This window comes from Carcharhinus amblyrhynchos, unplaced genomic scaffold, assembly GCF_965287045.1.
Source record: "Carcharhinus amblyrhynchos unplaced genomic scaffold, sCarAmb.v2.hapA chromosome_360, whole genome shotgun sequence".
Lineage (NCBI taxonomy): Eukaryota > Metazoa > Chordata > Chondrichthyes > Carcharhiniformes > Carcharhinidae > Carcharhinus > Carcharhinus amblyrhynchos.
In genome coordinates this window covers 43811-68867 of record NW_027650100.1, presented here as the reverse complement: position 1 = coordinate 68867, position 25057 = coordinate 43811, and the positions used below count along the sequence as shown (strand labels likewise).

The window sequence follows — 25057 nt, the reverse complement described above, 5'->3', positions numbered from 1 at the left end:
CGGGGGGGAAGGGGGAGGAGGGCGGGGGGCAGGGGGTAGGGGAAGGAGGGTGGGGGGAGAGGAAGAGGAGGGTGGGGAGAGGCGGGGGGGGTGCAGGTGGTGGTGGGGGAGGGAGGAATGAGCCAAGCTAAATTCCCAGCCACAAGTGTATTTCCCCCGACTCAGACCTGTCAGCTTGCTGATTCATTCTGGGATCTGGTTTCAAAGGACATCGATAACCTTCCATCTGCTCACCTGTGAACTCAACCACGAGACGTTGGCAAGCTCTCCCACCTTGGGAGGAGCGAGGTGGGGGGATTAAACACCAATATAGTTCTGCCCCCTCCCTCCTCCTCCTCCCCATTCCTCCCCTCTCCTCGCCCTTCCTCTCCTTCCCTTCCCCCCCATTCCTCCCCCTCCCTCCCCCCCTTTCCCCATCACGCTGCCACAGTTTCTGGCCTCTGGAGGGAAATCAGGAATCTCTCCAATTCAGTGTTGCTGCGGTTTTCTGTAGTCACCCCGCTCAGTGTGGGGTTGGGGTCCACCATGGACATTGTGGACAGGCTGGAGAGCAAGGCCAGTTCATGGTGAATATCCGGGACTGGGTACCTCCCCACCGCCCCCCCCCTTCCCCCCACCCCCCATCTCAAAATACAAAACCATCCTGACTGCATTGTGATTGAAACTGAGTTTTCCCCCCACATTGAACTGGAATGTTGCTCTGACTGCTTTTAATTTTAGGATTTCAGAAGAGCCTCAGTGTTTTAATAATAGACTGTCTATGTCTCGGATAAGTGCAGGAAGTTAAGGCAGAAGGAGGGGGTTGGAGGGTGGAGGGAGGCTCAGTGGGTAAGTACACAGTCAGCTGTATTTCAGAGACATGTGAATGTAGACAGTCACAGGTTCAATCCTCTGGGCCGGAAGGCAGGAGACACCCCCTGCCCCCATACCCTGCCGCCCCTGATAGCCCACCCAGTCTTCCTTAAGCTTTTGACAAAGGGTCACCTGGACTCGAAACATCAGCTCTTTTCTCTCCTTACAGATGCTGCCAGACCTGCTGGGATTTTCCAGCATTTTCTCTTTTGGATCCTAAGCAGGGGTATTGGCTGGTTCCGAACCACCCCCTTCACCCCCACCCCTGCTTCTGATGACCGCTTGCCAGACTCCTGGACTCTAGCTGCAGTTAAGGACAGGATTAACTACTGTGTATGTGAGATGCTTCCAAAGATGTTAGCCCATGTCTGCTGGGATGGAGGGGGTTGCAGAGATAGGGAGGGGGTGTAGGGGCTGTAAGAGGTTACAGAGATAGGGAGGGGGTGTAGGGGGCTATAGGAGGTTACAGAGATAGGAAGGGGTGTAGGGGGCTGGAGGAGGTTACAGAGATAGGAAGGGGTGTAGGGGCTGGAGGAGGTTACAGAGATAGGAAGGGGGTGTAGGAGCTGGAGGAGAGTACAGAGATAGGGAGCAGATGTAATGGCTGAAGGAGGTTATAGAGATAGGGAGCGGGTGTAGGGGTCTGGAGGAGGTTACAGAGACAGGGAAGGGGTGTAGGGGGCTGAAGGAGGTTGCAGAGATAAGGAGGGGATGTAGGAGCTGGAGGAGTTTACAGAGATAGGGGTGTCGGGGGCTGGAGGAGGTTACAGAGATAGGGAAGGGGTGTAGGGGGCTGAAGGCGGTTACAGAGATAGGGAAGGGGTGTAGGGGGCTGGAGGAGGTTACAGAGATAGGGAAGGAGTGTAGGGGGCTGGAGGTGGTTACAGAGATAAGGAGGAGGTGTAGGAGCTGGAGGAGAGTACAGAGATAGGGAGCAGATGTAGCGGTTGAAGGAGGTTATAGAGATAGAGAGAGGGTGTAGAGGCCAGAGGAGGTTATAGAGATAAGGACGTTCAAATCAAGGATTACAAAATGGCCAGTCCTCATCTTTCGTGAGTTGTACTCCAGTGTTGGGTTAGGATAAGTTCATAGTTGTTGTTTTGCTTACACTTGCTGCTTGGGAACCCCGGGTGAAATGGCAGCTGGCAGGTAAAGCTATTAAAACGCTCAACTCTAACCTGATGTCCAAACTCCAGGTCTGCTGGCCTTCTGAAAGACCTGCCTCATTCTTTTACTGGCTGTAGAGATGCAATGGCACAATGGTTAGCACTGCTGCCCTGCAGCGGCAAGGAACCGGGTTCGATTCCTACCTTGGATCACTGTCTGTGTGAAGCCTGCATGTTCTCCCTGTGTCTGCGTGGGTTTCCTCTGGGTGCTCCGGTTTCCTCCCATAGTCTGAAAGATGTGCTGGTTAGGGTGCACTGGCTGTGTTAAATTCTCCCTCAGTGTACCCAAACAAGCACTGGAGTGTGGCGACTAGGGGATTTTCATAGTAACTTCGTTGCAGTGTTAATGTAAGCCTACTTGTGACACTAATAAGGTCTGCAGTGAAGAATGCTGAAGAATGTGAGGGAATATAAGCAGGAGTGGGCCACTTGGCCCTTCCACCCTCCTCTGCCATTTAATAAAATCTCGGCTAAACTAATCGTGGCCTTAACTCGACTTCCCTGCTGACCTTTGACTCATAGAATCCCTGCAGTTCAGAAGGACGCCATTTGGCCCATCAAGTCTGCACCGAGCACAATCCCACCCAGGTTCTATCCCCATAACCCCCTTTATCTACATCTGACACTGAGGAGCAATTTAGCATGGCCAATCAACCTAACACTAGTATCTTACTTAGCAATCAGAAATCTACTCAAATTAGTCTTGACTACATTCAATCACCTGACGAAGAGGCTGTCCCCTCGAAAGCTAGTGAGAATATTATCAAATAAATAGGTTGGACTAAAACCTGGTGTTGTCAGACTTTTTACTGTGTTTACGCCAGTCCAACGCCGGCATACCCACATCATACATTCAATGGGCCAGGGCCCAATACCCTCGGAGAAAGGGTTTTCAATGTCGAGGTGGAAGAGAGCAGCAAAGATGAACCAAGAAGTAATAATGATCTTGAGATGAAGGCTGGGTTTTAAAGTGTGCTGGAGGAAGAGAGGTGCGAGGGAGCTGATGCGTTTGATTGACCTGAAATTCTGGGAAGGGATGTTTGAGAGTAGATGGTGCAATGAATGTTCACTTGACCTCAGATTTTGAGAGAGGCAAGAATGGAAGAGCACAAAGATACAGGAGCAGCAGTAGACCATTCAGCCCATCGAGCCTGTTCCGTCATTCAATGCATTAATAGCTGATCTTGGGACTTCAACTCCATTTTCCTGTCCACTCCCCATATCCCATAATTCCGTAAGATTCCAAAAAGGAGGCAAGGTAATGGCCTAATAGAATTATCACTAGACTATTAATCCAGAAACTCAGTTAATGTTCTGGGGACCTGGGTTTGAATCCCAACATGGCAGATGGTAGAACTTGAATTCAGTAAAAAAAAATCTGGAATTAAGAATCTACTGATGATCATGAAACATTGTCTAGTTCACTAATGTCCCTTTAGGGAAGGAAATCTACCATCCTTACCTGGTCTGGCCTACATGTGATTCCAGAGCCACAGCAATGTGGTTGACTCCCAACTGTTCTTGCGCAACTAGGGATGGGTAATAAATGCTGGCCAACCAACGACGCCCATGTCCCATTAATGAATAAAATAAAAAAGCCAAAAATCTGTCTTTCCTGCTAGGGGAATTTTCTGAGGGGCTTCCCTCTGGGGGCCCTGCATTGAATCTAATTCAGCTAATACCAAATTTGCGAATGACAGTATGCAGTGAAAGATATTCTTTATTTCACCAATATGCATTGGGAGAGAGATGTTGGATGGATTCCAATTTCTCCCACATAAACACATTTGATATCCTATTTTTGAAGCTTTATATTCCCCGCACAATCCGGCATACAAACTGGATGGTCCAATTATCTCAATACACACTATCTACCTTGGCCAATAGCATTCTACCCCTTGGTATCATTAGGAGTTCATTGGTGAACTGGACCTGGACATCTTTTCCCCCCTGCTGCTTAGCAACGTTACCTACCCAAATATGACAGGTTCAAGGTTTGCTCTCGCCACCTGCACACTGTGAGAACTAAAAAGGAGCCAGGAAGTCATCCTCCTAACCAGCTATACCTTCTTCAAGATGGCAGCTATGTATTGAAGAATGGGCTGGATATAGCACTTGGGGCAAATGGGACCAAAGGTTATGGGGAGAAAGCAGGATTAGGCTACTGAGTTGGACAGATCAGCCATGATTGTAATGAATGGCGGAGCAGGTTTGAAGGGCTGAATGGCCTCCTCCTGCTCCTATCTTCTATGTTTATCAGGCCAAGTGTGAGGGGTGGAATGCTCCTATTCATTTTAATTAGCAGTTGAGTCTTTCTATTCATTCTATTATCTAGTACATCACAGCTGCAAGGTCTTCTAATGCCTCTTACTGGTTTGATTTGATTTGATTTATTATTGTCACATGTATTAACATACAGTGAGAAGTATTGTTTCTTGCACGCTACAGACAAAGCATATCATTGATAGAGAAGGAAAAGAGAGGGTGCAGAATGTAGTGTTACAGTCATAGCTAGGGTGCAGAGAAAGATCAACTTAATGCGAGGTAGGTCCATTCAAAAGTCTGACAACAGCAGGGAAGAAACTGTTCTTGAGTTAGTTGATACGTGACCTCAGACTTTTGTATCTTTTTCCCGAAGGAAGAAGATGGAAGAGAGAATGTCCGGGGTGTGTGGGGTCCTTAATTATGCTGGCTGCTTTGCCGAGGCAGCGGGAAGTGTAGACAGAGTTAATGGATGGGAGGCTGGTTTGCAAATTGGATTGGGCTACATTCACGACCTTTTGTAGTTCCTTGCAGTCTTGGGCAGAGCAGGAACCATACCAAACTGTGATACAGCCAGAAAGAATGCTTTCCACGGTGCATCTGTAAAAGTTGATGAAAATCGTAGCTGACATTCCAAATTTCCTTCATCTTCTGAGAAAGTAGAAGCGTTGATGGGCTTTCTTAACTATAGTGTCAGCATGGAGGGGACCAGGACAGGTTGTTGGTGATCTGAACACCTAAAAACTTGGAAACTCTTGAGCCTTTCTGCTTCGTCCCCAGATACTTCATTGTTCCAGAGAATGTGACCTATCTGGTTCTGCTTTTACCCATTATGCTTTTAGGGTACCCTTGGCTAAAGCTTACAAGACACTCAAAATTACAATATTTGTTAAAATTCATAACTATTGATTGTATTGTGTTTAATAGAGAATACCTTTGTATAATAATGTAGGAGGCACATTGAGATACCATTGGGCTACATAAGGCACATTATTGTCCCTATTTTAAACTAGTCTACTTTGTTTTAAAAGTCTCAGGAAGCTGGGGTTTCGGTGGCATGATGATTAGCACTGCTGCCTCACAGCGCCAGGGACCCAGTTCAATTCCCAGCTTGGGTGACTGTGTGGAGTCTGCACATTCTCCCCGTGTCTGCATAGGTTTCCTCTGGTTTCCTCCCATAGTCTGAAAGACGTGCTGGTTAGGATGCATTGGTCGTACTAAAATCTCCCTCAATGTACCCGAACGGGCACTGGAGTGTGGCAACTAGGGGATTTTCAAAGTAACTTCATTGCAGTGTTAATGTAAGCCTTACTTGTGACACTGATAAATAAAATAATATATTCAATGATGGAGCATTCTCAATCCTTTGGGAGGGAAAATTTTAAAGATTCACAACCCTTTGAGTGAAGAAATCTCTTCCCACCTCAGTCCTAAATGATTAGCCTTGAGTCTGTAACCCCTTTCTCCATGTTTTAGATTCCCTGAACGCTCTCAGAGTCCACCCTATTAAACCTCATCAGAATCCCTCCAACCCCATTAGACTCTCTAAAGAGGTAGAATGATGGTTTCGAGGGTAAAATTGGGAGGAATACTAATCTATTTGCATGCGTAAAATAAAGAGGAAAAGTTATGAAAAGGGTGAGAGTTTGGAGACGGGGGCTGAGGATGGATTGCTAAGGTCATTCTCAGGTGTGTGAGATGCCTTGGGAGAATTTCTTACATCTTCAATCTTACATTTGAGTTTTAAAGAGCTGTTCAGGGCAAAATAAACAATTAGCAGAGAACAGGAAGACTAATCTCTGAGCAACGGAGGTGATGTTCGATTCCATTTGGGATCAAAGGAAAAAGGACATTCTCCCCGTGTCTGCGTGGGTTTCCTCCGGGTGCTCCGGTTTCCTCCCACACTCCAAAGATGTGTGGGTTAGGTTGATTGGCCCCTTCGTGTCCGGGAGAATTAGCAGAGTAGATGCGTGGAGTTATAGGCTTAGGGACTCAGTGGGATTGTTGCTGGTGCAGGCTTGATGGACCGAATGGCCTTCTCCTGCACCGTAGGGCTTCTCAGCCTCTCGCTTTCTTCCTTTAAGATGCTACTTAAAACCAACCTCTTTGACTATAGTTGTGGTCTTCGGTCCTAACATTGTCTTATGTGGCTTAGTTTTGATTTGATTTGATTTATTATTGTCACATGTATTAACATACAGTGAAAAGTATTGTTTCTTGCGTGCTATACAGACAAAGCATACCGTTCATAGAGAAGGAAAGGAGAGAGCGCAGAACGTAGTGTTACAGTCATAGCTAGGGTGTAGAGTAAGCACGAGGCAGATCCATTCAAAAGTCTGATGGCAGCAGGGAAGGAACTGTCAGAATTCAATTTGATAAACTCCCCTGGGAAGCTCCCTTTTTGAGTAAGGGGGGAGGGAGTGTATTAGTTTGGCTCAGTCAGTTCCCATCTCGATCAGAAAACCTAGTTTGAGCAATAATTGGATTGCTGTGCAGTGCTGAGGGAATGCCGCACTGTTGGACTTACTGTCTCTGGGCTAAGATGTTAAAGCTCACCTGCTTGTCCATGTGGATGTTAATGGTCTTGTAGAGTGACCTTGCTGGCATCCTGGTCCAGCTAGGTAATCAGTTGATCGATGTCCCTGTTGGAGATTGTGCTGCTGATGGAGAGCTGTCACACTGAACTCAAACCGCCCTTCTGAACTGAGGCTGTAAACTGATGTAAAAAAAATCATAGAAGCGGTTTATTTATGGGGAAGCAATGTTGCCCTGGTATTATCACAGAACAATTAATCCAGAAACTCAACTAATGTTCTGGGGACCGGGATTCGAATCCTGCCATGGCAGATGGTGAAATTAGAATAAAAAGAATCTGGAATTAAGAACCTACTGATGACCATGAAACTATTGTTGATTGTCGGAAAAACCCATCTGGTTCACTAATGTCCTTTAGGGAAGGAAATCTGCCATCCTTACCTAGTCTGGCCTATGTGTGACTCCAGAGTCACAGCAATTTGGTTGATTTGATGGTTTGGGTTATAAGGAGAGGTTGGATAGACTGGGACTTTTTTCTCTGGAGTGTAGGAGGCTGAGAGGTGATCTTATAGAGGTCTATAAAATAACGAGGGGCACAGATCAGCTAGATAGTCAATGTCTTTTCCCAAAGGTAGGGGAGTCTAAAACTAAACTGCATAGGTTTAAGGTGAGCGGGGAGAGGTACAAAAGGGTCCAGTGGGGCAACTTTTTCATACAGAGGGTGGTGAGTGTCTGGAACGAGCTGCCAGAGGCAATAGTAGAGGCAGGCACAATTTTGTCTTTAAAAAGCATTTAAACAGTTACATGGGTAAGATGGGTATAGAGGGATATGGGGTTTAAAAGAAGAGCGGCATGGACAAGTTGGGCTGAAGGGCCTGTTTCCATGCTGTAAACCTCAATGACTTTATGACCCTATGACTCTCAAATGCCTTCTGGTAACTAGGGATGGGGAATAAATGCTAGTCCAGCCAGCCACGTCCGTATCCCATGAATGAGTAAAAAAAAAATCACATTGCTGTCCACGGAATCTTGCTGTGTTCCCTACATTACAACAGCGACCAGAATTCATTGTGCTATAGTGCTTCGGAACATCCTGAGGATGTGACAGGTGCTAAAGAAATGGAAGTCTAATCGACAAGTGAGGACTTGCAGATTCTTTGATTGATTACTTAACGAGCGAATGACTTAATTTTTAGAAATTCCAACTATTGGTGAGAGGAGAATCTTTCCAAGACGATGGAGCTGTAAATGAAACTTGTTTCAGCATCGAGAGAGCTGTAGAATCCCTACTGTGCAGAGGGAGGCCATTTGGCCCATCGAGTCTGCACCGACCACAAGCCCACCCAGGCCCTATTCCTGTAACCCCATGTATTTACCCTGCTCATCCCCCTGACACTGGGATCAATTTAGCATGACCGATCCACCTAACCTGCACATCTTTGGAGTGTGGGAGGAAACCGGAGCACCCGGAGAAAACCCACACAGACACAGGGAGAACATGCAAACTCCACACAGTGACCCAAGCTAGGAATCGAACTCGTGTCCCTGGCTCTGTGAAGCAGCAGTGCTAACCGCTGTGCCACCGTGCCGCCCCAGTGATGAACAGGGTGGATATAGTGTAGGATATTGGGACACTGGCAGTTCAGTAAGAGATATAGCTGTGGTATTACACCAGTCATTAATCAGCACTTGCAGATTTTAAATAACTATCAAGTTGTCATTAATTTAAGCCAAGGCCTAATTTTAACTTCTGTGGTAGGAATGGAACGGGTTCAGGCCGGAAGCTGGCTTTACCCCCTCTGCCCAATGGGGTGACACAGTGATTAGCGCTGCTGCCTCAGCACCAGGGACCCGGGTTCGATTCCTGGTCACTGTCCGTGCAAAGTCTGCACATTCTCCCTGTGGGTTTCCTTCTGTTTCCTCCCACAGTCAGAAAGATGTGCAGGTTCGGGTGCATTGGCCATTGCTAAATTCTCCCTCAGTGTAGCCAAACAGGCTCCGGAGTGTGGCGACAAGGGGATTTTCACAGTAACTTCATTGTAGTGCTAACGTTCGTACTTGTGACACTAATCGATAAACTTTAAAACAATTTGGATGGGTTAGAGTGAGAAACCAAAAGATAAAATGCTGGAAAATCTCAGCGGGTCTGGCAGCATCCGTAAGGAGAGAAAAGGGCTGACGTTTCGAGTCCAGATGACCCTTTGTCAAAGCTCTAGGGTTAGAACGAATTTCAGTCTGCCGAGATATCCCAACATATTTCCCTTCTTCATCATATAAAGTTATTCTCTAAAAGGTGCTGATTTCCCTTGGAGGTGAAGCCAGGCTGGCTATTTGACTGCGGGAGGATTCACAATCCAGTCTGCTCCTGTCCTTGCTTGACATGCATGCACACCTCCAGCAGAGGTCAGCAGACGTCGGTCTGGAGTGGGGACTGTGGCTGTTTTTACCATTTTCTCTCTCAAATCCTGAAAACATTTACAATTTCTCCACTGATGCCTCGGGTAACTCCACCATTAGCGGCCTTCAGCTGCCTGGGCTCTAAGGCTCCGAAATTCTCTCCCTAAACCTCTCTCACCCCACCTGCTTTAAGCCATTTCTTCATGCCTACCTCTTCCTCCAAGCTTTTGGTCTCCTTCTCGACTATTTCTTTATCTGAGTCAATGTCAGACTTTGCCTCATAGAATCCCTACAGTGCAGAAGGAGGCCATTCAGCCCATTGAGTCTGCACTGACAACAATCCCACCCACGCCCCATCTCCAAAACCTCACATATTTAGCCTAGCTAGTCCCCCTGACATTAAGGGGCAATTTAGCATAGCCAATGCACCTAAACAGCACATCTTTGTACTGTGGGAGGAAACCAGAACACTGGGAGGAAACCCACGCAGACACAGGGAGAAAGTGCAGACTCTGCACAGACCGTCCCCCGAGGCTGGAATTGAACCCAGGTCCCTGTGCTATGAGGCAGCAATGCTAACCAGTGTGCCATCCAGGAGTATGGACCAGGTGTGTTGGTTAGATGGATTAACGTTGGGATATGTGTGGCATTATGAGGATAAGGAAACCCATGCAAACACGGGGAGAACACGCAGACTCCGCACAGACAGTGACCCAAGCCGGGAATCGAACCTGGTTTGCGAGGAGAAATTGAGTAGACTGGGGCTATACTCATTGGAATTCAGAAGAATGAGGGGGGATCTTATAGAAACATATAAGATTATGAAGGGAATAGATAAGATAGAAGCAGGGAAGTTGTTTCCACTGGCGGGTGAAACTAGAACTAGGGGGCATGGCCTCAAAATAAGGGGGAGCAGATTTAGGACTGAGTTGAGGAGGAACTTCTTCACACAAAGGGTTGTGAATCTGTGGAATTCCCTGTCCAGTGAAGCAGTCGAGGCTACCTCATTGAATGTTTTTAAGGCAAGGATAGATTTTTGAACAGTAAAGGAATTAAGGTGAGCGGGTGGGTAAGTGGAGCTGAGTTCAGGAAAAGATCAGCCGTGATCTTATTGAATGGCGGAGCAGGCTCGAGGGGCCAGATGGCCCACTCCTGCTCCTAGTTCTTATGCCTCTGGCACTGTGAGGCAGTACTGCTAAGCACTGTGCCACTGTCCTGGTCAACATTCCTTCCCCATCAGCACCGGGAAAACAATCAACTGGTCATAAATCACATTCCTGTACCTGGGATCTTGCTGTGCAGAAAGATAGCTTCCACTTCAACCGCTGCACTGGAGAGGCATTTCGTTGTGTGTGAAGTGTCTCTTTGACTGCCTTCCCGACACGAGGGTTCAGTACAAACGTGGGTGTCGGACCAGAGTGGGAGACAGTCTGCGCGAGCTGGGAGCCACCCTCAGTGTATGAGGGGAAAGGAGTGTGGGGGCAGTGAGGGATGCCTGACTTCATGCCAACAGCTCTACCCCCATTGAACTCTCGGGGCGCTCGCCCCAAAATCCTGCCGAGGTCAATGGACCTTTGGTCCACCCCTCCCCCCAGCTGCCAAGATTCCTATAGCGGGCAGTGCAGGAAAATTCCAGTGTCAAATGAGGACATGGTTGTGTTTGTCATGCCTCACACCATGTTTGAATAGCACAGCAACACCCACACAGGAGGAGTGGTCCCCTCCTGGGAAAAGTACCACAAGGTGACCATACCCGAGAACTACCCCCCCCCGCCACAACTTCACTGGAAATGGGGGGGCACGTAGGAGAGGGAGAGGGGAGCTGGAGAAAGCAGAGGTTAAGGGGGAGGGAAGGGGGAATGATAAAGAGAGGGCAAGGAAGGGGAGAATAGGTAGCAGAAGGGGGGGTTGGGTGAAGGGTGAGGGGAGTGATGAGGAGGGGGCGAGGCGGAAAAGGGAGGGGAGCAGAGGGTGAGGGTGAGTAGGAATGTAGAGGGGGATGGGAGAAATGTGGGTGAAAGGGAAATGGGGTGGGGGTGTTGAGGGGATTGGGAGTGGGTGAGGGAGATTGGAGGAAGGGGCTGGGTGACGGGTGAAAATGTATGGGGAGGAGTGTGGGGATAGGGGGATGATTTGGTAATGGGGGAGAGGGGGATGTGGAGAAAGGGGTGAGAGGAGGAATGGGTGAGGGGGAAAATGAGGAGGGATATGGTTTGGTATTGGGGAAAGGGGAGAATGGGGAGTAAGGGGGAGGGGAAGAATAGGATGGAGGTATAAGGGAGTATGGGGAAAAGGGGATTAAGGAGGATTGTAATGAGACAGAAATGAGTGAAGAGGTGAGGGTGCACTGAGAGAGGGGTGAGGGTGAAGTGAGGGAGGGGGTGAGGAGTTGAAGGTGAGGGAGTATGGGGGATGAGGGAGTATTGGAGGATGAGGGAGTATTGGGGGTGGGGGGAATGGGGCGATGGGAAGGGGGGAATGGGGCAATGGTGAGGGGGGTACAAGAGTGAGGGGGTATTGGGAAGGAGGGGATGTGGGGGTTATTGGGGGGTATGGGGGTGCAGTACTGGGGAGGGGTATTGGATAGGGGTTATGGAGGGGATAGTGAAGGAATATGGAGGGGTGAGGGGGTAAGGAGGTAGTGGGGGTAAGGGGGAGGGGTAGTGGGGCTAAGGGGGAGGGTGTATTGGGGGTGACGAGGTAGTGGGGGTAAGGGGGAGGGGGTATCAGGGAGGGGGCATGGGGGATGATGAGGGGGTATTGGCGGTGGGGGGGATGAGAGGGGAAGGGGTATTGGGGAGGGCGGTGAGGGGATATTGGGGAGAGGGGTATGGGGGTGAGGTGGGATATTGGGGGTGGGGATGAGGTGGGGTATTGGGGGTGGGGGGAGGGGTAATGGTGAGGGGGATACTGAGGTTGAGGGGGTGAGGGGATATTGGGGTATGTGAGGTGAGGGGGTTATTGGGGGACGGTGAGGGGGTATTGGGACAGGGTTATGAGGCGATTGTGAGAGGGATATTGGGGCAGGGTTATGGGGGGATGCTGAGGGGGGTATTGGGGAGGGGGTGAGGGGGGTATTGGGGAAGGGGTGAGGGGGGTATTGGGGCAGGGTTATGGGGGGATGCTGAGGGTGGTATTGGGGAGGGAGTGGGGGGGTATTGGGCAGGGATAAGAGGGGATGCTGAGGGGGGTATTGGGGAGGGGGTGAGGGGGGTATTGGGCAGGGTTATGGGTGGATGCTGAGGGGGGCATTGGGGCAGGGTTATGGGTGGATGCTGAGGGGGGTATTGGGGAAGGGGTGAGGGGGGTATTGGGGCAGGGTTATGGGTGGATGCTGAGGGGGGTATTGGGGAAGGGGTGAGGGGGGTATTGGGGCAGGGCAATGGGGGGGATGCTGAGGGGGGTATTGGGGAAGGGGTGAGGGGGGTATTGGGGCAGGGCTATGGGGGGGATGGTGAGGGGGGTATTGGGGCAGGGCTATGGGGGGGATGGTGAGGGGGGTATTGGGGCAGGGCTATGGGGGGATGGTGAGGGGGGTATTGGGGCAGGGCTATGGGGGGGATGGTGAGGGGGGTATTGGGGAAGGGGTGAGGGGGGTATTGGGGCAGGGCTATGGGGGGGATGGTGAGGGGGGTATTGGGGCAGGGCTATGGGGGGGATGGTGAGGGGGGTATTGGGCAGGGTTATGGGGGGGTGATGAGGGGGTGGATGGGGGCGAGGGAGGGAATTTCTGATGCTGATTCTTCGCTGGGACAGAAGCTGCTCTGTGATTGGCCGTAGTTTGTGTTTGTCAATGACGTAGATCCGGCCAGTTGGCCAATAGGAAAAGCGGGAAGCCGCGGATTGGCTCCAGTGTCGGAATGTAACAGATTGTGGGCGGGGATAAATCCCGCCCCGCCCCCGGAGCCGGACCCGGCCCCGCGCTGCCGCCGGAGCCCCGCGCTGCCGCAGTCGGGGGGAGCGGGAAGCGGCCCCCTGGGGAATCTAAAAGCCGGAATTCCCAGATCCCACAGCAGATCCCGCAGAGATCCAGCCGGTAAATGTGGGGATCATACAGAGTGTAACTGTGTCCATGGGATACAGCAGCTGTGTGAGAGAGACTGGAGCCGTATATAACCCGGGGGGGGCGGACTGGGGCCTGGAGGGGGAGGGGACCTTGGGGGGGCGGGGGTGAATGGGGGGGAGTGATATGGATTGGGATCTTGTGGGGGGGGAAAATATGGACTGGGATTTGGGGGGGGAGTGAGGGGTGGGGGGGAGTGAGGGGTTGGGGGAAGATATGGACTGGATTCTGCGGTGGAGTGAGGGGGCGATACGGACTGGGACCTGGGGAGGGGTTGGGGGTGGGGGTGGGGGTCGATGTGGACTGAGACCGATTGGGGGTGGTGGTTGTTGGAGGGTGGATACGGACTGGGATCTAGGAAGGTGGATACGGACTGGGATCCAGGGGCGTTGGGATATGGGCTGAGACTTGGGGGGTGGGGAGGTGGGATACGGACTGGGACCCAGTGGGGGGGTGGGGAGGTGGGATACGGACTGGGACCCAGTGGGGGGTGGGGAGGTGGGATACGGACTGGGACCCAGTGGGGGGTGGGGAGGTGGGATACGGACTGGGACCCGGTGGGGAGGTGGGATACGGACTGGGACCCAGTGGGGGGTGGGGAGGTGGGATACGGACTGGGACCCAGTGGGGGGTGGGGAGGTGGGATACGGACTGGGACCCAGTGGGGGGGTGGGGAGGTGGGATACGGACTGGGACCCAGTGGGGGGGTGGGGAGGTGGGATACGGACTGGGACCCAGTGGGGGGGTGGGGGTGGGATACGGGCTGGGACCCGGGTGGGGGGCGGGAAACGGGCTGGGACCAGGGTGGGTGGGATACAGGCTGGGACCTGGGTAGGTTGGGGGCGGGTGTGCGGTGGAGGCAGTAGGATGTGGGCTGGGACCTGTGGTGGGGGGGGGAGGTGCATATGGACTGGCTCCTGGGGGTGGTAGAATACATACTGGAATATGGGGGGTGGGAGAGAACACAGACTGGGACCTGGGGGAGTGGTGGTATGGGACACAAATTGGGACCCTGGGGGGGCGGGGTGCTGGTGGCGGTGGGATGGGATATTGACTGGAATCTGACATTGGTGGGGTGGGGTGGAGTTGGGATATGGACTATGGGACCTGGGGTGCATGCGATATGGACTGGGACCTGGGGGAGTGGGGGGACCTGGAGGGGGGGGGTCATATGGTCATGTGGACAGGGACCCAGGGGGTGAGATTGGACTGGGTCCCCGGGTGATATTGAATGGGACCTGGCAGGGAGGCTTGGGGGGTGATATGGACCTCGAACTTGGGGGTAGGGGGGTGGTCGCAAGGTTGACTTGCAGTGTGGGTTGGGACCTCGGGTGGGGGGGTGGGGGGATGAACTGTGTGCGATACAGGCTGTGACCTTGGTTGGGTTTTAACAATGGCTGTACTGTGTATTATGTTTGCGGTATTGGAATTTGTCTGTGTGCTCTGTGCTGTGAGACTCTGTATCACTGGTTTGTGCAGTCACTTTTTAATGTTTCTGTATCTTTGGACTTTGACTCTGTTGTTTCCTTGGGAAAAGAACGTTTTTAGGAAGGTTACAGTTTAGTGATGTTTGGACCGGTTTAAGGAATGGGTGCAGTTTGTAAATAGCTGGGCCACATCGCTTGGGTTCTGTGTAAGAATATTCTCCAGGAGCTGTGCACTGGATCAACATTTCTGAAATTCTGCTGAGCGCCAGACAGCACATTCTGTTCCTCAGTTACTTGGTGTTCACAAAGGGTGAATAGGGAGGAGTTTATGAATTACTGGATGGAAAAGATCACATTTCTACCACTTTCGGGACTGTAGGATGGTCCCAGTGCACTTTTCAGCCAATGATTTGCTTTGAAGTGTGGTGAACTGCTGGAAGGAAGTGTTGTACAGGAATCAGTTTGCTCTCTGTAAACTCCTGCAATGGCCATGTGCTGAAGACCTGATGACCTCTTCGTTTTTCGTGATATTGAACGAGGAATAAATATTGGTTCGGACACCAGTGGGAGTTTGCAATTTCTGCAAAATAGTGCCATAGGATCTTTGTGCACCCATCTCTCTCCAGTGTCAGCCCATAGTAATCCTGCTCTGTTGCAGGCGGTTCTAGATTCAAGTCTTACTCCAGGTCTTGAACAGGAAAACCCAGACCTGAGAGTCCAGTGCCGTATTGTGGGAGTGCTGCATTGTCTGGTGCGCTGTCTCCCAGATGAGAGGCTAAATTGAGATGCTTTCTGACCCTATCAGGTGAACATTAATGATCCCACGGCTATTATTTTGATGAGGAGCAGGGGGAGTCACAGTGCAGAAGGAGGCCATTTGGCCCATCAAGCCCGCACTGCCAACAATCCCACCCAAGCCCTATCCCCATAACCCCATACCATTTACCTTGCCAGTCCCCCTGACACTATGGAGCAATTTTGTATGGCCAATCCATCTAACCTTCACATCTCGGGACACTAAGGGGCAATTTACCATGGCCAGTCCACCTAACCTGCACATATTTGGAGTGTGGGAGGAAACTGGAGGAAACCCATGCAGATACGGGGAGAATGTACAAACTCCACACAGTCAGTGACCCAAACTGAGAATCAAACCTGGGTCCCTGGTGCTGTGAGGCAGCAGTGCTAACCACTGTGCCATCCCTGCTTAATATTTATCTCTCAGTTAACATTGCCAGAACAGAAGACATTTGACAACATGGCAGATCAAAGCTTATTGCAGAAAAAAAGCTCATGGTGCAGGGGGTAACAGGATAGATAAGAGGTTAGATGGCTAACAGGAGACTGGCATAAGTAAGTCAGTTTCTCATTGGCAAGATGTAACGATTAGTGTGCAACAGGGATCAGTGCTGGAATCTCAACTTTTATAGTTTATGTCAATGTTTGGATGGTATGGTTTAGATGGACCGATGGTTTGGTTTGGATGGACCGATAGTATGGTTGCTAAATTTGCTGATGACTCAAAGATAGGTGGAATAGTACGGTGTGGTGGCACAATGGTTAGCACTGCTGTCTCACAGCGCCAGGGACCCGGGTTCGATTCCCGGCTTGAGGTCGCTATTTGTACGGAGTCTGCATGTTCTTCCCGTGTCTATATGGGTTTCCTCCAGGTGCTCTGGTTTCCTCCCGCAGTCCAAAGATGTGCAGGTTGGGTGGATTGGCCGTGCTAAATTGCTCCTTAGTGTCAGGGGTACTAGCAAGGTAAATGGTATGGGGCTATGGGGATAGGACCTGGGTGGCAATGTGGTCGGTGCTGACTCGATGGGCCAAATGGCCGCCTCCTGCACTGTGGGGATTCTATAATAGTTGTGAAGAGGACATGAGGCTACGAAGGGATATAATTAGACTCAGTGAGTGGCAATAAACTGACAAATGGAATATAATGTGGGACAATGTGAAATCATCCATTTTGGCAGGAGGAATGACAAAATCTAAACGGGAGATTACAGACCCTGAGAATCGGGGGGCTCTAGACGTCCCCTTGCATGAATTTGCAGAAGGCTAGTGTGCAGGTGCAGCAAGTAATTAGGAAAGTTAATAGGATGCTATAGTTTATTGCGAGGGGAGTTAATTATAGAAGTAGGGAGCTTATATTTCAATTGTACAAGGCAGTGGTGAGGCCACATCTGGAGTACAGTTGTGCAGCATTGTTCTCCTTGCTTAAGGAAGGATGTAATAGCATTGGAAACAGTTCAGGAAAGATTTACCAGACTAACACCCGGAATGGGCAGGTTGTCTTATCAGGAAAGGTTGGGCAGGCTAGGAGTTTAGAAGAGTAAGACGTGACTTAATTGAAACATATAAGATCCTAAGGGGGTATTGATAGGTTGGATATGAAGGGGATTTTTCCTCTGGTCAGAGAATCTAGAACTAGGGGCCACTGTTTAAAAATAAGGGATGGCCCATTCCAGACGGAGATGAGGATTTCTCTCAAGCATCATGAGTCTCTGGAACTTTCTTCCTCAAAAGGCAGTGGGAGTAGACTTTTGAATCTTTTTAAGGCAGAGCCAGATAGATTCCTGATTAACAAGGGGGTGGAAGGTTCTCGGGGCAGACAGAATGTGCAGATGAGGTCGTTGTCAGAACTGCCATTATTTTACTGAATGGCAGAACAGGTTTGAGGGGCCGAATGGCCTACTCCTCCTAATTCGCATGTTTGAATGTATTGGCAAATGTTTGTATGTAAAAGACTAAGCAGTGTTTAAAATTTATTCATTCGTAGGCTTACATTAACACTGCAATTAAGTTACTGTGAAAATTCCCTAGTTGCCACACTCCGGTGCCTGTTCAGGTACAGAATTTAGCACAGCCAATGCATCTAACCAGCATGTCTTTTGGACTGTGGGAGGAGACCAGAGGAAACCCACACAGACATGGGGAGAATGTGCAGACTCCACACCAAGCCGGGAATCGAACCCAGCTCCCTGGCACTGTGAAGCAGCAGTGCTAACCAGTGTGCCACCTTGCCAGCCCAATCTATTATAGTTAGCATAAGGATTGTACTTTTGTCTATTCAAATGTTTCAGAAATGATGAGCTGATCCTATTTCCCTGCCCGAGAATTATAGAATCCTAGAAACCTACGGTGCAGAAGGAGGCCATTCCACCCATCAAGTCTGTATTGACCACAATCCCACCCAGGCCCTATCCTCATAGCCCCACACGTTTACCCTGCTAGTCCCCCTGATTCTCTGGTCAGCGAGTCTAAAACACAGGACCTGAAAGGTTAGGACTGAGATGAGGAGAAATAGATTCACTGGAAGGGTTGTGCATCTTTGAAAATCTCTACCCCACACATTTTATGCTTCGTTGTTGAGGTGGACAGATCTTTGGTCTGGGGCATTGGGCAGGAAAATGAAGCCTAAGATCATCTGGTGGCACAGCGGTTAGCACTGCCATCTCACAGCGCCAGGGACCTGGGTTCGATTCCCGGCTTGAGGTCACTATTTGTGTGGAGTCTGCATGTTCTCCCCGTGTCTGTGTGGGTTTCCTCCGGGTGCTCCGGTTTCCTCCCACAGTCAGAAAGAGGTGCTGGTTGGGTGAATTAGCCATGCAAAATTTTGATTTGATTTATTATTGCCACATGTATTAACATTACAGCAAAAAGTATGGTTTCTTGCACGCTACACAAAGCATACCGTTCATAGAGAAAGAAACGAGAGAGTGCAGAATGTAGTGTTACAGTCATAGCTAGGGTGTAGAGAAAGATCAACTTAATGCAAGGTAGGTCCATTCAAAAGTCTCACAGCAGCAGGGAAAAAGCTGTTCTTGAGTCGGTTGGTATGTGACCTCAGACTTTTGTATCTTTTTCCTGATGGAAGAAGGCGGAAGAGAGAATGTCCGGGGTGCGTGAGGTCCTTGATTACGCTGACTTTTCCAAGACAGCGGGAAGTGTAGACAGTGTCAATGGATGGGAGGTTGGTTTGAGTGATAGACTGGACTTTGTTCACGACCTATTGTAGTTTCTTGCAGGAGCTGTACCAAGCTGTGAAAAATGCGGTGAATGCTTTCTATGGTGCACCTGTAAAAGTTGGTGAGAGTTGACCCCTAGCGTCTGGGGGATTAGCAAGTAAATATGTGGGGATGTGGGAATAGGGCCTGGGTGGGATTATGGTCGATGAAGGCTCAATGGGCTGAATGGCATCCTTCTGCACTGTAGAGATTCTATGATAACAGCTGTGATTGTATTAAATGGTGGAGCAGGCTCGATGGGCCGAATGGTCTCCTCCTAGTTCTGCTGTTCTTATGAATTTCTACCTAGCATGAGTTATTCTTAATTCTAGTTCAGCACATGGACCCGAACGGGACGCAGCTGGAATCGGAGCTCTCGCAGCAAGACACCCCCTGCCTGATTGTGGAGGACTCCCAGGCGGAAAGTGTGCTGTCAGACGATGACCCGGAGCAGAGTTACCGGCGCCTGCAAGCCAGGTGTCTGCCCAACCTACAGCCCCGCACGGTCAGTCCCGTCCTGGTGAGTACCTGAAAGCCTTTCCCCTTCACAAGTCTTTCCGGTGAGTACCCTTCACACTGCCAGCCAGCAGACAAGACAGCCCCTGTCGTTTAAAGATGGCACCTTCGAACCCGGGAGGCGACGGCCTAGTGGTATTATCGCTAGACTATTAATCCGGAAACTCAGCTAATGTTCTGGGGACCCGGGTTCGAATCCCGCCACGGCGGATGATGGAATTTGAATTCAATAAAAAAAAATCTGGAATTAAAAATCTACTGATGACTGTGAAACTATTGTCAGAAAAACCCATCTGGTTCACTAATGTCCTTTAGGGTAGGAAATCTGCTGTCCTTACCCGGTCTGGCCTACGTGTGACTCCAGAGTCACAGCAATGTGGTTGACGTTTAATTGCCCTCGAGCAGTTAGGGATGGGCAATAAATGTTGGCCAGCCAGCGACAACCATGTTCAATGAATGAATTAAAATATATCTATCTCCCATTCCACCGCACCTGGGCCGGAGCTAGTACAGTCCCAATGGGTGAATGGCCTGTATCAGTCAGGTGAACCATTCTTGAACCCCAGAGAAAAGGCTGGGTTTGTTCTTTGAGAAGGTTACAGGGCAATTAAACAGACGTTCCAAATCAGTAAAGGTTTTGATGAGAGTAAATGAGGAGGAAGTGTTTTAACTGGCAAGTGAGTTGGTAATCGGAGAACACGGTGGTTAGCACTGCTGTCTCAGTGCCAGGGAGCCAGGTTCAATTCCCAGCTAGGGTGCAGAGTCTGCACATTTTCCCCATGTCTGCGTGGGTTTCCTCCGGGTGCTCCGGTTTCCTTCCACAGTCTAAAGATGTGCTGGTTAGGTTGATTGGCCATGCTGAATTCACCCTAGTATCAGGGGGATTAGCAAGGTAAATATGAGGGGGATACGGGAGTAGGGCCTGGGTGGGATTGTGGTCGATGCGGACTCGATGGGCCAAATGGCCTTTGTACTGTAGGGATTCTGTTGGGGAGGTGAGATACAGATATTTTCACCTGGTGAGCTGTTGTGATCCAGAATGTTCTATTTGAAGGGGCAGAGGAAGCAGAATTAATCAGCACTTTTTCAAAAGCAACATAAACATATGGAGGGCGATGAGAGTGGGTGTGAAACTAATTGGATTGCTCTTTCAAAGAGCTGGTACAGACACAATGGGCCAATTGGCCGCCTCCTGTGCAGTGTGAGCCTGAGAACTCCTCATATTTTCTGGGCACCGACCTTGGCGTTGTATTGATGCCTGGGTACGCTGTCATGTCAAACACTTGTATTTGGTTCACTCAGAAATAGATTACATCCAACTAATTATTTTTGAAGCGAAGCAAAACTCAGTCAAAGTGCACACATGGAGGACAAGCTCAGCAACAACTTGTCAGTAATCAGTTTACTGGTGCATTCTCCGTGCCTACGCCTCTACATCAGAGGTTTAAGTTTATTTATTAGTGTCACAAGTAGGCTTACATTAACACTGCAATGAAGTTACTGTGAAGATCCCTTGGGTGCCACACTCAGGCGCCCGTTTGGGTACACTGAGGGAGAATTTAGCACGGCCAATCCACCTAACCACGTCTTTCAGATTGTGGGAGGAAACCGGAGTATCTGGAGGAAACCCACTCTGCACAGACAATGACCCAAGCTGGGAATCGAACCCTGGTCCCTGGGCTGAGAGGCAGCGGTGCTAGCCACTGTGCTGACCGCTTGCCGAACAGTCAGCACACTCTTCTCGTGCAGCATAAATTGCTGCCTTTACAATTTGCTATTCTTGCGAATTGGGTGAGTGCCAGACGGTGAGCTTTGACAGCATGTGTCTTTTGCTTCATGTTGAATTCTGCTGTTATGAAGTGAGTTCTGTGTTTTACACTCAGGACATCAGTGACTAGACTTTCCAAGAACTCTGTGTAAATGAATCGGGCGGCACGGTAGCACAGTGGTTAGCACTGCTGCTTCACGGCTCCAGGGTCCTGGGTTCGATTCCCGGCTCGGGTCACTGTCTGTGTGGAGTTTGCACATTCTCCTCGTGTCTGTGTGGGTTTCCTCCGGGTGCTCCGGTTTCCTCCCATAGCCCAAAGATGTGCTATGCTACGAAATTGCTCCTTAGTGTCCAGGGATGCGTAGGTTAGAGGGATTCGTGGGTATAATATGTAGGGATATGGGGGTAGGGTGGGAAGGGCCTCTTTCTACACTGTAGAGTTCTATGATTCTATGAAACCCTTTGGGGTGTTTTTGCGCTGAAAGTTCTATCTCCTTTAAGTATCTTTTGCATAGAATTACGTAAAATCCACAGCAGAGAAATAGACCTAACTGGTTCTAAGTCACTATTTATGCTAAACTTGAGTCTCCTCTCACTTTACATCTCATCTTGTCAGTATAATCTTCCAATTCCTTTACCTTTCGAGTATTAATCCAGCTTTGCCCTTAAGTGTATCAGAGCTCTTCATCTGAGTGAGATAAAAAGCCACGAAGTAGAAATGGTTGAAAGCTTCAAGTTTTTAGGTGGCCAGATCACCAACAACCTGTCCTGGTCTCCCCAGGCCGACGCTATAGTTAAGAAAGCCCAACATTGCCTCTACTTTCTCAGGAGACTAAGGAAATTTGGCATGTCAGCTACGACTCTCACCGACTTTTACAGATGTACCATAGGAAGCATTCTTTCTGGTTGTATCACAGCTTAGTATAGCTCCTGCTCTGCCCAAGACCGCAAGAAACTACAAAAGGTCGTGAATGTAGCCCAATCCATCTCACAAACCAACCTCTCGTCCGTTGACGCTGTCTACACTTCCCACTGCCTCGGCAAAGCAACCAGCATAATTAAGGACCCCATGTACCCCAGACATACTTTCTTCCACCTTCTTCCGTTGGGAAAAAGGTACAAAAATCTGAGGTCATGTATCAACCGACTCAAGAACATCTTCTTCCCTGCTGCCATCGGACTTTTGAATAGACCTACCTCGCGTTAAGTTGATTTTTCTCTACACCCTAGCTGTGACTGTAACACTACATTCTGCACCCTCTCCTTTCTGTCTCTATGAATGGTATGCTTTATGTAGTAGGGAAGAAACAGTACTTTTCACTGCATGCCAATACATGTGACAATAATAAATCAAATCAGTCACACCCTGTAGGAGGGAGTTCCACGTTCTCACCACACTCTCTCCGGCTAAAGATGTTTGCCCTAAATTCCTGATTGGATTTATTATTGGCTGTTTATTGCTGATTGGAGCATTCCCTGGGAATTGAAGTTGGAAAGCAAGTGGATTTGATATGATTTGTGCCTCAGGCTTACAGATAACCCAGTGTTGTACTTTCCAGGAGCTGACTGCTGGCCCCCAGGCAGCCAAGACGTCAGCGGGAGGCGACGCAGAGCCCTCTGACCGGAAGGACATGCCCCACAAAGGTGAGGATCCGTGGAACCAGGGTTAAAATGTCTCTGGTAAACTCGCCAGGGCCAGATTTGTGAGATTTTTTACAGTGAGTGGCTCCTCCGATTCATGAGGTTCCAAGTTTGGCAGCGTCACGGTGGCACAGTGGTTAGCACTGCTGCCTCACGGCGCCAGGGACCCAGGTTCGATTCCAACCTTGGGTCACTGTCTATGTCTGTATGTTCTCCCTGTGTCTGCGTGGGTTTCCGCCAAGTGCTCCAGTTTCTTCCCACTCTCCAAAGACGTGCGGGTTAGGTGAATTGGCCGTATTAAGTTGCTCCTTAGTGTCAGGGGGATTAGCTAGGGTAACTGAGGGTTATAGGTTAGGCCCTAGGGTGGGTTTGTGGTCGGTACAGACTCAATAGGCCAAATGGCCTCATTCTGTCCTGCAGGGATTCTACACATGACTCCAGAGCCACAGCAATGTTGGTGACTCAGAACTGCCCTCTGAAAAGGCCCAATCGAGCCACTCAGTTCAAGGGCAATTAGGGATGGGCAGTAAGTGCTGGCCTTGCCAGCAATGCCCACATCTCATGAAAGAACTCTAGAAGTGGGCTTTGATGGAGGCACCAGGCCTGCAGTGTGGGCCTTGGCTACTCCTCAACATACCCCCATTAAGCAATCCCAATGTCAAATAAACAACTGTGGGTGTGCAGCACAAGACTAAATTTTTCAGCATAAAAGGTCCACTCATTGTAATGCAGCAGTCAACATGGCAGATGGTTAACCAAAAATGAAGGTGGGATGGGACTGCCACGTCAGCTCAAAGAACATTGGTGACTTCATTGGCCAAGGGAGCAGGCCGCTTCTCCAACGGACACCTTTGCGGCAAATGTTCTGTCCCCTCGGCTCCTCATCTTTCAACTCTACCCCTAACCAGGTTCATCTCTGATAGTTGTGGGTGCCATGGAAACGACGACAGGTCAGAGGTCGGACGAGCAGCCCATTCCCTCGACTGAAGATCTACCACGGCCAAATGGACAAACCAGGTAAGTGGCTTGAACGCTTGACGGTATCTGGAAAGGGGGAGGCCTCGGGGTGGGGGGGGGGGGGAATTGCCTTGTGACGTTTACCTGTGGAAAGAGAAAGGGAGGAACCACTGCTCCCAGTGTCCATTCAGCGTCACCGAGAGAGTGAGTGGATAGATAGATAGACGGGTGGGTGGGCGGGCGGACAGAGTGGTGGGTGGGCCGTGGCTCAGGATTGCATTCTTGTCTCTCAGTTAGACACTTGGTTTCAAATCCCGCTCAAGTACGAACAATCCAGGCTGCCACTCCCAGTGCAGTACTGAGGAAGTGCAGCAGTGTTGGAGGTGCTGTCTTTCAGTGGAGATGTTAAACTGAGTTCTCTCGGGCTGCTGTTGTAAGATCCTGTGACACTGTTTTCAGGAAGGGCTGGGAGGTTCACCCCAGTTTTGTGGGTGTACTTTGCACCTGAACCAAAATAGGTGAACTGGTCATTTTTTAAAAATATATTTGTTGATGGGAAGTGGGTGTCGCTGGCCCGACCCTAATTGCCCCTTGAGAAGGTGCTTGCTGAGTACGATCTGATTGCAGAGAGCGCACGCTGGAAGTACATCATTGGCTGGAAAGCATTTTGGGACCTCCTAAGGTCACAAAGGGCTCTATATAAATGCAGGGAATAGTTGTTACCTCACTGTGGATTCTCCAAGATCCAATTCCCTTGTCTTTTTGCCAGCTCTGGTCCTCGTGCTATCTGGGAGGGTTGATTCTTTTGCTTGACACTGCCATCAACACGCCTCCACCCTGCTCCCCCCAGGCACTCGCACTCACTGTTGCCTCTTGTAGACACATACTTGCTGTCCTGGCTCCTCAGTCTCTGCTGCTAGAGATGCAGCACTAGGTGGGACAGCAAGGCGAGTGAAGGCATATAGACCACTGGGCAGAATGGCAGTGTGTTCCTACCCTCTGCATGGACAGGGTGAGCAGGGAGACCAGTTGTGAAGGAGGCAATGCTATTAATTTGTTTCTTCTTACCCCAGCAGTGCTGTGAGGACCCGGGCTAGTCCACGGGCCGGGGAAGGCGGAGACATCGCAGATTCAACAACCAACTCCATTGGCGCTGAAGGTAGAATTGGGCCCGTTTAACAAGACCATAGAATCCCTACAGGAGGCCATTTGGGCCATCGGGTCTGCACTGACTTTCTGACAGAATATCTTAATAGTTCCAGGATTGGCACGGTGTCACAGTGGGTTAGCGCTGCTGCCTCACAGTGCCAGAGACTCGGGTTCAATTCCCGGCTTGGGTCACTGTCTGTGTGGAGTCTGCATGTTCTCCCCGTGTCTGCGTGCGTTTCCTCCGAGTGCTCCGGTTTCCTCCCACACTCCAAAGATATGCAAGTTGCAGGGTGGATTAGCCTTGATAAAATGTG

At 50.0% G+C, this 25057-nt stretch overlaps 1 protein-coding gene across 7 annotated transcripts in view; it reads left to right on the top strand.

Annotated features, from left to right (window-relative positions):
• The window catches only part of tp53bp1 (tumor protein p53 binding protein, 1), a 71841-nt gene that overhangs the window by 3167 nt on the left and 43617 nt on the right, over nucleotides 1-25057 (top strand). For 5 of the 7 annotated variants that reach the window (XM_080183658.1, XM_080183657.1, XM_080183654.1 and 2 more), the window contains exons 1-5: nucleotides 13126-13248; nucleotides 19045-19232; nucleotides 22556-22640; nucleotides 23546-23654; nucleotides 24668-24753. In XM_080183658.1, the coding sequence (XP_080039784.1) occupies nucleotides 19053-19232; nucleotides 22556-22640; nucleotides 23546-23654; nucleotides 24668-24753 (460 nt within the window). In that variant the 5' untranslated portion in view covers nucleotides 13126-13248; nucleotides 19045-19052. Of the gene's footprint in view, nucleotides 1-13125; nucleotides 13249-19044; nucleotides 19233-22555; nucleotides 22641-23545; nucleotides 23655-24667; nucleotides 24754-25057 lie in introns of those variants that run through there. The other 2 variants (XM_080183655.1, XM_080183652.1) reach the window with 2 other exon arrangements.